At 45.1% G+C, this 13,416-nt stretch overlaps 3 protein-coding genes across 3 annotated transcripts; all 3 read left to right on the plus strand.

Moving 5' to 3' along the window:
• The first annotated feature begins 1,898 nt into the window (after positions 1-1,898).
• LOC108073674 (alpha-protein kinase 1) lies at positions 1,899-5,164 on the plus strand. Its single transcript, XM_070286801.1, is given in 6 exon segments — positions 1,899-1,952; positions 2,205-2,760; positions 2,840-2,949; positions 3,044-3,406; positions 3,516-3,956; positions 4,136-5,164. Coding segments are annotated over 6 exon segments (1,794 nt in total). The 5' UTR covers positions 1,899-1,937; the 3' UTR covers positions 4,445-5,164.
• Positions 5,165-6,506: 1,342 nt separating this feature from the next.
• Positions 6,507-8,415, plus strand: LOC108073677 (uncharacterized). Its single transcript, XM_017165404.3, has one exon. The coding sequence runs from the start codon at positions 6,550-6,552 to the stop codon at positions 7,795-7,797; it is 1,248 nt and encodes a 415-aa protein (XP_017020893.1). The 5' UTR covers positions 6,507-6,549; the 3' UTR covers positions 7,798-8,415.
• A 2,354-nt stretch (positions 8,416-10,769) lies between these two features.
• LOC108073706 (uncharacterized) lies at positions 10,770-12,149 on the plus strand. The gene is made up of 3 exons (XM_017165441.1): positions 10,770-10,787; positions 10,862-11,125; positions 11,343-12,149. Exons 1-3 carry the CDS (start codon positions 10,770-10,772, stop codon positions 12,147-12,149), a joined length of 1,089 nt encoding a protein of 362 aa, XP_017020930.1.
• The last annotated feature ends 1,267 nt before the right edge of the window (positions 12,150-13,416 follow it).

Genomic DNA, 13,416 nt, shown 5'->3' on the forward strand with positions numbered 1-13,416 from the left:
ATGTAAATATTTCAATTTCATGTTATTATCGGCGACACTTGCAGTGTATTTCGATAAATTAGAGCCTAAAGTAAAAATAAAAGCCTTAAACAAGTTAAATATATGAATAGTTATAAAACAATTAATCAATAATGAAAAATATATGTCATGGTGCTATTTTTTTTGCCGCAACTGTATATCCCTACTACTTTTTGGCTGATCCCCAGCCCACTGTGGTTCTATAAGCCGCCACCTCAGCAATTGAGTTTGCGAAAAGTTGTTGTTGCGGGCGCCTGTTTCAATGCCAGACCGTTCCACCGCTCCCAGCAACCACCCCCGGAAACGGCGGCAGTGGGAGAGATGATGGTGAGAGCAAAAGCTCTCCGAACGCCGTGCGCTATGCAATGCTTTCTTTCCCACCCGTTTCCCTTCCGATATCTGCGATTTCTGCGGCTTTTCTTCCGCGTTTTTTGTTTTTCTGGCTTTTTATGGCCGACGTCCAGGCAGAGCAGAGTTTATCTGTCCGCTGATTTCGCCGCCACAGCTCAGAGGCGCTCGTGTCCTGGGTCCTGGGTGCGGGGTCCTTCTGAAAATAACAAATAATTACTCAAAATAGTAGACACCGAAGAAGCTTTCGCCAGCGACTGCGCAGCCGGCGTAGCAGTCGCAGTCGCGGTCGACGGCGAGTCGGAACTGAACAGAACTGAAAGAGAATTGAATCGGTTTCGCAATACATACACAAACAATAGGCGCTGGGAAGTAGACGACGGCGAATCCTTGGCGGCTCAGCATTTCCACCGAATTCGCGTCGAGGAAAAGCGGAAAATCGGAAAAGCGGAGCGGAGTCAGCAGTCAGCGGCCATTTCGTATTGATTTTCAAGTGTGGTAAGCGGCAGCGTCAGGAAAAACGGTAGAAAAGACTCGGGAAAAACACAGTGAAAAGCCCACCAAATGGCAGTGAAAAGGGCGCAAGCAAATGTCAATGGCCAAGCGTTATAAAAAAAAGCCAGGGGGTGGTGGTGGGTTAAGGAAGTGCCAAAAAAGGCAGTGCAAAAAGTGGCTAAAAAGTTACCAGAAATCGTGTGTGAAAAGTATACCCCCAAAGTGCTGACCAAAAATAGTGAAGGAAAGCCCAAATTGTGCGTTAAATATAGCGCGCTTAAAAATAAATCCGGGCAGACACGGAAAAGCCCCAAACCTCAGGTTCAGAAAAGGCCAGAGACAAGAGGCGAGAGGCGGTAGGCAAGTGGAAGAGGAAGCCCAAAGAAGCGGAAGAGGAAGAAGCGGCCGGCATACACACACAACCACAAGGGGGTGGCAGCCCTACGCCCGCTAAAGGGGGATGGCTTCGGCTTCGACTTCGACAGCGGCCAAAAGCTCAAGTCACAAATTTTTGCGCAAGGGCAGGCCGCCGCACTGAGTCCGAGTCCGAGAGTCGAGTGCTTTTCCGAAAGGGGGGTGGATGCCGCCGGGCTCTGCCTCAGTCGCTGCCTCGGCCAGCGTTGACGCTGACGTCGACGAAATTTCGCAACACTCGCACAACACACACACACACGGCACACAATACACTCCCCCACAGTTTACAGTTCCAGCGCTCGTTTGTTAGGGGTGGCATTGCTTGGGTTCCGGGAACGTAATGGGAATGACACAGGCAGCGAAGGGAGAAGACGGTGACTTAAATACCCTTGCACTGATAGAGATCTATGGGAATATATATTATCCTTAATTCAATAATTAAATTAATATATTAATATTAATTGAAACACAAGCAATATAGAAAAAGGGGTTCCCTAGGGTTCGAAATAGACCTAGAGCCGGTTAACAACTGAATAACAAAGTAGGAAGTTCGTTAATAAACAATTATAACTGTAAATTATCTTATCTGTGGTGCTCCTGACTTATACAGATTTTTCGCTGTGCAATAGTAAAACCAACTATCTTGAAGTTCAAGTGCAACTATGGAACTATATTATGTAAGTAGGATCTTAATAAATCAGAACACCCTTCCGAAAGGGAGTATGATATAGATATGAATATGAATATGAATATATATTGTAATTTTAAAGAGGTTTCAAATCACTGAAATGATTCCCAAGTTTTAGTTGTAGAAACTATACAACTCTTAGCCTTTAGGGGGTATTACTTCCCCTTGAATACCGACTAACCGCTGTTTCATTCCATTTAAATCCATTTGATTTCATTCGTTCCCCTTTCCTCTTCCGCAGAGCGGCGCCGTTAACATGGACAAGATGACGGTGGCCCAAAAGAACGCATATCTCGAGGCCCATATGGCCGTGCAGCAGCAGATGGCCCAGGCGGCCATTCAGTTCAAGCAGCAACAGTCCTCCCAGCAACAGGGCTCCCCCACCACGGCCAACAACAACAATAACCAGCAGAATAACGGCAACATGCAGCAGCAGCAACAGCAGCAGCAACAACAGCAGCAGCAGCAACAGCAACAGCAGCAGCAGCAACACTACGCGGCCACAATCAAGGTGCCGCAGATCAGTTCCTCGAGCGCAGCGGCAGCGGCGGCCGGTGAGAGCACCTTCACCGTTCCCGACGATGGCATGGGATTCGAGGGCGGCGTCCGGGTGCTGCAGAGCCTCGGAACCTGGTCGGCGGCCGAGCAGCTCACCTACAATATACCCAAGCCGAACCTCATTCCCTTCACAGAGCCGTACGTTGAGGGAGGCTCAATGCACCCGGCCAGCCGGCTGAAGGCGCTGCAACAGGTGCAGCAGGCCTCCTCGGGGGTGCGCAAAACCAATCCCTCGAAGTGTGAGTAGTTCAAATTCAACATAAAATCTACAGATAGAATAGATACTTATTTCTAACCTCTTAATTTGTTTTCTTACAGCCACCAACAAGGCTTTTGAGTGCACGGTGTGCGGAAAAGGACTCGCCCGCAAGGACAAGCTGACCATCCACATGCGCATCCACACCGGCGAGAAGCCCTATATTTGTGAAGTATAAGCTGCCCTCGAGCCCCTGGTGGCCCTTGGCCATCTTCGGTGTGTCCCAATCTCTAACCAATTCCCTTCGTTTCTCTTCGATATTGCAGGTGTGCAATAAGGCTTTCGCCCGCAGGGACAAGCTGGTGATCCACATGAATAAGTTCAAGCACGTGACACCCACGAATATTGCTCCGCTGGGCAAGCGGCTGAACAACATGGTGAAGAAGAAGGAGCAACCGGATCCGCCGCCGGAGGACAACAAACAGAGCCTGGAGCTGCAGCTTCAGCAGCAGGCCGTGCAGGTGGCCGCCCAGAACATTATTGTGCAGTCTGCCCAAGGGGCGCCGGCGGCAATTCCCGGGATTATCATCCCGCACCACCAGCAACAGCTCTCCTGGACCTGCGAGCTGTGCGGAAGGATGTTCTCGAGTCGGGACGAGTGGTCCATCCATGCAAAGAGTCATCTGGAGGTGAGAAGATGTCGGTAGAGCCTCCTGGCAACACGGAACCAGGCAGATATCTTCGGAGTTCCTTAGAGTGGAGTTAATTCTCGTTCTCTTGATTCATTTCATGGTCTAGTATTGACAGCCGGAACGGTTAGTCGTAGAGTCAACAAAACCAGCAGCAGTGGCGGCGGCGGCGGCGGCAGGAGTCATTGCTAAGGCCGGCAACAGTAATCGCAGCTACCAGATGGATGCCAACCAGAACCAGATACAAATGGAGGCCCAAGCACGCAAGCAGAAGATAATCATACAAAATCAAATGATACTCAATGCCAGCCATCAGCAACAACAGCAGCAGCAACAGCAGCAGCAGCAGCAACAACAGCAGCAACAGCAGCAGCAGCAGCAACAACAGCAACAGCAGCAACACGTGGCCCACGGCAAGAAGGCAGCCAGAAAGCACCTGCAACATCTACAGCAACAGCAGCAACAGCAACAGACCAGTGCGCCTATGTACAATAACAATAGTAGTAGCAACCACACCAACAACCACAGCAGCCAGCAACCGGGCCAAGAAGTAACTACCTATTAACCACCAGAACATCAACAGAACAGAACAGCAAACACCAACAGCAAACAGCCCACAGCAACATTGAACACCTTTGACCCATGTAGCTCTACCGTATTCCGTATTATGTATAGTATTCTGTATTCTGTCACCCTTCCCTCGTGTCTCCCCTCTCCCCGCGAATCCAGGTGGCGGTTCCGGTGTCGCACATCATCGCCAACTCCCCTACGGCTGCCACCTACATGCAGGCCCAGCTGAGCGAGCACGCCGGCAACATGCAACACGCAGGGATGCCCATCGTCACGTATAACGGCAACCAGTACTGTGTGATCACTCGGGCCCCCGATCTCGACGTGGAGGGGATGCAGAAGCCACTGGAGTACGGCCAGGCCGCCAGTGGAGCCACCAACATTATAGTGATGTCGCCCATGCAACTCCTGCCCCCACAGCAGCAGCAGCAGCAGCAACAACAGCCACAGCAGCAGCAGCAACAGTAAGCCAAGTCAGGGAGAAAGGCTAACTGCTCCCAGCTATACTATAAATACAAATTGTAAATAGAGTCTTAAGCAGCCAAGAGCGAACCCAAGTATATGTTTAAACGCACTACCCAGTAGTGTTGGTTAGGGAGTGCTCACTGGATGAGTGAATCAATGAACAAGTGAATAAAAAGTGAAGAAATTAACAAGTAAACAGCTAAATGAACATGGTTCATTTAACTCACTGAAATAAGCACCTCCTTGGTTCATTCACTCCGTGAGCAACGCCCAACCCTACTACCCAGCAAAGGAATTTGTAAATGTCAGATTATACGCAGTGTCAGTCGAATCAAATCTAGTCTAAGCAACCTAACATATCCCCTGCAGATTGTAGTTCCGTGTACTATCCCCCTACCGTAAGGCAGCCACAACAGCCACACTGAGATATATAGATATATCATTTCGATGAAGCTCCAGATCAGACCCCGCAACTAGTAACCCCCCTACTCAGACCGCGTGTATATTGTATGTGTTGTATGGCATTGTTTGTACATTAAGCTAATTACGTACTCCAATTACGTCTTCTACTAAGCTCGGATCGAGGAGGAGAAGGCGAGAGAAAACGATAATGAAAATGAAAATAATATGAAAATGAAAACCAAATAAGTAGCAGTAGTAGTGTCCATCAGCAAAGCTCCCAACACATCTCCCCAATCGATTCCAATGGCAAACCATGTAAAGATCAAGCGAAAATAAATTTAATTTAATTAAATAAAATGGAAAAACTTTTTGAGTGGAATATGGGGGTGAATATATTTATGGATTTATGAGTTATTTTCTTGATAAGAATATTCTTTAAGTTCATTGTTTAATGTGTTCATTTTGTATATTGTTTGTAAGAATTGTTATATATTTCATTCAATGTTACTATTCAGTTTATTTATATTTAATTATTTTCTGTTAAAATCAACCAAGTATTCATAAGCATTAGCATTTATTACTAGTCATAATATTAATATTAATTTATTCATTTTCTTTACTCTTTTGAGTTATTCATTAATACTTATGAGCTATAAGTTTCCAGGTAACTTGTTTGTAAATATATGAAAAGCTTTTAAAAAGTTTTACTCACCATTTTTCTCCTGCACTTTTGTGGATACTTAGCGTTGAAATAATGTTCGTCTCCCTGATGTAAATCATGCAATATTACGTATACGCAATGTGGCCCATACTGAGCATCACTCGAGTGCCACTACACTCACTTGTGGCCAAGTTACGAATTGAAGCCATTAAAGCACCTAATAATTGGCAGCTGTTGTCGTTTATTATTCTCGACTGGCCAACTTTGGCGGCATTCTCGCTTTTTTGGGACAAAAAAGAAAAAAAAGACTGGCTAAAAGCGAAGCAGAAAAACCAAAACATTTGGTCAAACGCTGAGCTCACGAGAAGCAGCTTTTCGTTCCAAAAGTGAAAAATTCCGCGATTTGACCTTAGATGGAAACTCGTCGCCGTCGCAGCGCAGTCGCAGTCGCTGCCAACGTCGACGCTGCTTTGGCAGCAAATAAATTTCTGCCTCGAATGCTGTTTGCGTTCGTTTGCTAATAATACAAGTCATTCGTAAAGTTTGCAGAAGGGTATAGACAATTTTGGAAGATATTTGAAACTAATTACATCTTGAAGAATAAAAATTTTTAGTTTAAAATAAGAAATATTGGTGAAATTAACAAGAATGCAAATGGAGTTTACTTTTCCTTATTTCCTTTCTAATGAAGTAAATCTTTAAAAATATTTAAAAAAAATAGAAAACCTATAGTTCCTTTCATTTTCAACCTCCTTCTTTTACCCATTAGAGTATCTCTTAGTTGGAAAATTCTCAGCATCTCAATCTCGTGTTATTTTTTTTTCGCAAGAATCGCAAATTAGTCTGGGCCCCGATCGCTGATCACCTGAGCAAACTCAAAACTCGACTGCGAACTCAAAGGCGAACTCGACGCCTACGACAAATGACAGCGCTCACGGCGCCGCCAACATCTCCGGCGGGTTGTCTCTCGGCCTCCGCTGGATTCTTTGTGTGTCAGTCGGTTTTCGGATCAGTCGTAGTTCGGTCACGTTGACCAGCAGCAGTCATGCTGAACGGCAAGTTTTACACGGGTCTGCCGCCAAAAATGGTGGAGCGTCAAGCTGTAAAGGTGTGCAATCGCCAGGAGTCGCACTTCTTCTGGCCGGATGACTCTCGAGCGGATTCGGCGGTGGAGAACCGCGTGAAGAGGAGGAACAGCCAGCAGTTGGCTGTGGAACGGCCCCTAGAACGACTCTCCTCGGTCCAAAATCCCTCACCCACCGAAGTGGATACGCGACGGATGTTTCACAAGGAGTTTGCCAGCTCCTCCATTCAGTTCTACGACAATCTGCAGTCAAATCCCGCTCCTGGGCTGAGAAGGGGTACCCACCGGGAATTGACACCCAAGCTTACAGAAGTAAAGCCGCTGGAGGAAAGAATGGAGGACAAGTCAATGGTGGACGCCACGGCCAGTCGCCGCCAACAGGCCTACAGCTCCAAAATCCAGTTTTACGACTATGTGAACGAGGCCGATAATGCCACCCAAAATAATGTGCGGAGACCCCAGATGGACTTGAATGACAAGCGTGAGGTGGAACTCAATTCCAAGAACAGCCCCAAGCTCCAGGTCAAGCGGAATGTGCGCAGTTTCAGTGTGGAACTGGAACCAAAGGTGACCAAGAAGCCCCTCAACGATAGTCCTGAATGGCGACCCAGACCACGACCACTGCCCATGCCCAAGAAGATACTGAAGCAATCGTCGCTGCAGGATCAAGACTCCATGGACTTTCTGGACAATCGCGTGCGACGTTTGCAGTTGACGCGGAGTCCAGGGCTGCCCAAGAAGCATGTGACCTACAACGAGGAGGCGGCTGAATATGCCTACTACGAGGATCCGCAGGTAGATTTGATCCCGGAACCTGTCTACGAAAGTCGCCCTCGTCAGCAGCCAAATATGCCCACCGGAAGTCGCCATCAGCAGCAGCAAAATCAACAGTTCCAGCAGCAATATCAGCGTCAGCAGCAGCCGCGTTCGTTTATGGAAACTAGTCGGGCCAAGCCATTAAATAACAATAATAACTACCACCAGGCCAGCGGTAGGAAAATCTTGCCAAAATTAAGCGAGAGCCCAGCGGCAACTACACACATGCTGGATGAGGTTCCCTCCTCTGCTCCCGCTGCCGATCCCCGCAAGCACCTGCGCAGCAGCCTCTGCTTCAGCGGCGACGCTCTCATGGTGGGCGGCACGCCGGCAGCACAGTCAGCGCAGCGCAGCTCCGCCGGGCAGCGGATCAGCGTGGGTCTCCCAGATTGAGGCTCAATCAATTCTGCTTTGAATTGCGTGTTTAATCAGCTGCAGCTGCACAGGGAGAAATATCAGAGGTAGAAGTAGGAAAATAGAAATTGTTGCTTTAAAAAATTTGAGAAATGTTGAAGAATCTGGTTTTGGTAGCCAGAATTTGTCTTGAATATTCAAAAACTTATATTTTCTTGAAATAAATCAAGAAACATTAAAATTGTATAAAATTATGGAATAAAAAGATTTAGAATTTAGATTTTTATATATTTTTCCCTGTGCAGTAAAGTTGACACCAGAAAACCTGCAAAAGTTAATTGAAAGTAACAGCTGCGATTGCAGCAGCATCAAAAGCACAGCAAAAACACAGCAATCTCTGAAGGCGCGGCGTTGAGGCAACAACAGCCACAAACTTTGCTGGCTTTTATTTTAACGATCATCTGCCCAACTTTGAGTTCACCCACGAACGAATGAGTCGGCATTCGTTGAATATACATAAATACTACGTATATATGCACATAAACAAACCTTGATCTTGACTAATTTGTGAGCCGTCTGGCTGCCTTTTGCTGTTGTTGTGCAACCCGAACATGTATTAATTTAGACTTTTTAAGCCAACGCAGAATAATCTATAATTATTATAATAGAGATATGCTAATAAACTGATTTTTACATATAACCAAATGAACTTTGAATTGGGAATCATTCAATTAGGGCGAAGTCTGTTTATGGACTAAGTTACTTAGATTTTAGAAAGCCAAAACGAAACACCTTTTCCCAAGGATACTTACTTCAAATAGCTGCAGGTGTAAGCTTTCATTGAACCAAAAGTCATTAGATCCTCAATAGTATTCAATTTGGAGATAATATTAAATTGGTGTGCACTCAAAGACTGATTTAATCTGAATTCAAATCGGCCAATGGCCCCTCTAATAAACCGAAACAAACCTATGTTATTTACGGCACCCTTTCGTGCCGCCTTGTTTTATGGGATCATTTGAATTCCCGCCAATTTGAGAGCCCGGCATCAGGTGGAGTGCGCCTGGGCAATCAATTCATTGCTCTGGGCAGCTCACCTGGCCATGCCCAAAATTCCCAAAACCCATTTGCAGGTCCCTGCCCCAGCGCAACTCCTTTCACAAAAACTTTCAGCAAGTTTGGCCGAAAAAAGCGAAATCCGTTTGGTGGCATTGTTAAGACCCAGCGGAAATTCAAGTTGTCGTTCAAGTTGAAGTCCAAAAGCAAGTGCAACTCGATTCGCTCACAAGGAAGCGGGAAATTAAGCAAAGTTGCAACAAACAATTGCCACAATTGTCACGCGTGTTGAACTTGAGCTTGACCTTGGCTGTGTGGAAAGTGGGAGTGGGGGGGCTAGCCACCCATTGTCCACTTGTCCAGCTCGCAAATTGCAGCACATCCAGCAATCAAGCACTTCCAAGGCTTCAATTTAGTCGGGAATTTAATTAAAGCATCGCTTTAATTGCCAGCAATCTCCATCTGCCATGGGAACAGCAAAAAAAAAAACAAGCTGGAAAAAAGTGAAAAAAGAAAACTGAAAAGCGAGACACATGCGGACAGGATAAGAGTGCAAAATAATTGTGCAAATGAAGCGTGGTGAAATGTTATGCAACTCCCTCCCTGTTTCCCTGTCCAAATCGACATCGACATCCACATCCATTGCCATTTCTATTTCCACTTCCCCAGCTTCCACAGACAAGACAAACTGCCTCCGTATGGTATACATCTTCCGCATTACGATCGCGCATCCTGGCCACATAGAAAGTAGTCCAAGCGTGCCGGCAAAAAAGGCCAAAAAGCAAAGCCAGCCAGCTGGCTAACATTTCCTGGCTCGCTAGTGGCCCCCGCTGAACCTGAACTTCGGGCCTAAAGCGGCAAGCGTTTATTGGGTAACTGATCGGAATGGCTAATGCGCCGTGGAAACCCGTTTGCAGATCGTTTTCGATTCAAACGATTCGATAAGGCGTCTCTTCTGACCCCCAAGTGTGGGTGGATGACTCGCGGGAGAAGGCAAACAATGGGCAAACTGAAGAAAATAAAATAGTGTGGAGAAAAGAGGAAAACATTTACAGAAAATTGTGATTTTTTATGTATTCTTTTAGCTGAAAAAATAATTGGAATTAATTATAGGAACTTTAAGATTCGTGTAGTCTTTGCCAACGTTTGACTTGAGTAATCATTTTCTTTAAAAAAGAGTGTTGTTAATGATTAAATATTTTGACAATAAATTTTACTAAAGAGATCCCAAATAAAAGAAAGAGAGAAAGACTTTCTGCTTTGGTCATTTAATAAACTAACTGGGTGTTCATTACAATCAGTTTTATAAGAAACAATTTGTATTCGTATTTATATTTCATTTAATTCGACTCAATCTGTACATCAATAAAGGTAATCAAGCTCACACCATCCATAAAAAGTATCAATTTTTGCCTATTTCTCTTACCTATAAGTGCACTTTTTATGTATACAATTTGCTTACTTTCTTATTAAGTCACAAAAAGCAAAATGCCCGCAGCCCATTTACAGTCTCGGAGTAGCAAATGGCCATCGTTATGCGTAATTACGGCCATAAAGTAACATTTTATTCAAGACCCCATACCTCGGCGCATGCGCTCTATTTCCTACTGGAAATGCAAATGATGCCTCAGTTTCAGTTTCGTTTCCTCCAGCTTCGAGTTGTGAACTATAGTAGCTGTATCTCCAGTGGCAGGTCCATGCGTGAAGCGGAGATTTCGATCTGGTGGATACTGGCGGCGGTGGATACTGGCTGCTCACCTGGCAGGTTTCAATTGCGATTGCTTTGGCGATTGCAAAACATGTTGCGGCTGGCTTTGGCTTTGGCTCGAGGAAGCTGGCATAAAACTGTTGCGTCCGTTGGCCGAACTTTCAGTTTCGTTGGGGCCACGCTGGTGGTTGATGTGACTGAAGAGAGAGACTTAAATAGGAGCTTAGGAAACCGCGATCCAATCAAAATGCGACTTTGCTGCAATGTAAGCTGCTCTTGACACTTGGATTTACACACCTGAATTGACACTTAATCTGGATTATAACCTCTGGTTCTCAGTTCTGGGCTGCTGCCTTGATTCTGGCCACGGCCTCCTCCGGGCTGAGACCACCGAGATCCTACTACCGGAGGAGTTACTTCAGTGCCCTGGCTCCGGGAGCGGGACATGGACACGGATCGGGATCGTCGTCGAGTTCACTGCCTGGACCCGTGAGACTGGGATCTTCCGGCTACCTGCGATCCGATCTGCAGACGAACGAGAGCAAACATCGGCATGTCAGCAAAAAGTATCCCAAGAAGAGCCACTACAGGCCCTACGGATCGGTGAGTTATGGGAAAAGTTACTAAAGTATAAAAAAGCTATCTCTGAAGCTGCTAGGAAACTATTTTAAAACATCAAAAGTGTTTAATAATGTTTTAAAATGTGAATAAGAAATCTGTGAAAAGCTAAACAATTAAATAGAAACTTTTCAGAAACAAAAAGATTGTCGTGGCTTCTTTAGACGTGAAATATTTATAAAATACACCACCCTTTTTATAGCAAGAAGAGGATGACTACTCCGGCGAGCGCTACAATTCCGCAGAGTACTCCGCAGAGTCCTCCGTCCAGGACAGCCGGGAATATTCCATTGGCACGCAAATCCGCGTCCAGCATCCCATTACAGTGCCCAAAAAGGCGAGTAGCTCGGGATCTGGATACCCGAAGCAGCCCAAGTATGTGACAGCGATTCCCTACAAGGCCACTGGCTATGGCTCAGATGTTCACATTGGTTCCGCATCTGGAGAGGATGTGGGTCCTCCGCCCAAGCGCTCCAAGTGGAATCCCGTGCAGTACGATGCGGAAGTAGATCCCTTCCATTTGGTGCCCCCACCAAAGGCCACCGCCGCCTCCAGCAGTAATTCGTATAGTGTCTATGAGGCGGATCATGATGACTACGAGGTGGCTCCAGTGCCGCGACCAAAGAGCCATGATCGTTACAAGAATGTGGCCTCCAAAAAGCAGATCGAAGCCTATCTGGAGGACCAGCAGAAGCTCTTGGATGAGGCCATTAAGGTGCAACTGCTGAATAACCCCAAGCTGCAAAAGTTCCTCAAGGCACAGGCCCAGGAGCACGAGCACGAGTCACGCCCTGACCTCGAAATCGAAGACTTTGAGGCCTTTCCGCCCAATTTTTCGGGTCCCGGACCACTCCGAGGCAAGTACTTGGATCATCCACCTCATCCACCAAAAGGATCTCGATCCCGACGGCTTCCACCCAGCGTTGAGCTCCACCGTCCACCCAAATCCAAGCCGCTGCTGAAGCCCAAGCGAAAGTATCGATCGACGGCGCTGGTCATCAATGTGTAAGCAGCAGTCCGAAGTCCCTGCCAATCCACTAAATTAAGCATCACTTAGGAGTACGTAGATTAGTAGTCGTGTTGTACAGTAGAGATGTAAATAATAAAAGAGAATTTACTTTATTTGGTGTTTTATTGATTCATCAGGGAGTTGGCTAATATCACAATTCTTATGAAATGTTAATAACCAGATCCAAAAGACGTTAGATTCTTGGAGGTTGATTTATCCGAGAAATGAAATCACTCATTCTTGAGGTACTATATATTAAGGAATAATGCTTTTGTGACTCAATATTGGGATATTGAACTCATTGCTCAAACTACTTGCTAAAACTACTTCATGGCGTTTCAAATTTGTCATGGTTATATTGGGTCGGAGACTAACTAACCAAGTACCAAGAATAAAAATAAATCTGGAAACTTAACTTTTGTGCTATTTATAACACCATTGACTTATTAAATCATACACTGGGTCCAACAGCAGTTTACTATATAAAGAGAAGACTCCCCACTCAGTTCCATACTGCAATTCAAGTGAAAAGGTCACAATGAGAAACCTTCATATCCTTTATTTTCTTCTCGTACTGGCAGGATTCCAACTGATGGCTGATTCTGCACATGTAAGTCATTTAAAGAAAATTTAAAATTTAGGTAATTTTAAACACCAGTGAACAAAATATGTTTTTGATCATTTTAGATTTTTAAGTCAAGTGTTCCAAAAGGAGCTATTAAGCCAACGCCACGAGCTGACTGGATAAGGAAAAGACTTGGTAAAGAAAACTAAATTAGAAAGATCGTTGAAGACCCCGGCCGAGAAACGGAGCTATACCTGGGTTAATTATAAAAAAAAATCATTTGTAAGATTTGTAGAAATTAATAAATTAAAGATTTTGCCCTTTGTGTACCAATAAAATCAAAGATACATTAAAACTAAATATTTCTTCATGCTATTCAAAGTTCCATTGAGTTATTAAATGATCCCCAATGGCTAAATAGAATAAAAAGATCAAGGTCTATCCGAAGGACCAGAAGAAGCTCCAGGACTAGTCTGCAAAAGTTCTTAAGATTCTTAAATAATAAAAGATAATTTACTTTATTTACGTTTTATTTATTCGTCAAAGAGTGGGATAATATCATAATTCTTAAAAAATGTATATAACCAGAGTAAGAATATTATTCTGAGAGGCTTAGAGGTTAATTTATCAAAGAAATGAAAGTCTTGTATTCTTGGATCAATGTATATATTAGGGAATATATATTCCTGTGAGTCATTGCTG

The sequence above is a fragment of the Drosophila kikkawai genome, chromosome 3R (assembly GCF_030179895.1).
Source record: "Drosophila kikkawai strain 14028-0561.14 chromosome 3R, DkikHiC1v2, whole genome shotgun sequence".
In the NCBI taxonomy this organism is placed as follows: Eukaryota; Metazoa; Arthropoda; class Insecta; order Diptera; family Drosophilidae; genus Drosophila; species Drosophila kikkawai.

Bases quoted from the DNA above. Each gene is read 5' to 3' on its own strand.
- LOC108073677 (XM_017165404.3), top strand. From the start codon at position 6,550: ATGCTGAACGGCAAGTTTTACACGGGTCTGCCGCCAAAAATGGTGGAG.
- LOC108073706 (XM_017165441.1), top strand. The intron at 11,126-11,342 runs GTGAGTTATGGG...CCCTTTTTATAG, and splicing joins ACTACAGGCCCTACGGATCG to CAAGAAGAGGATGACTACTC.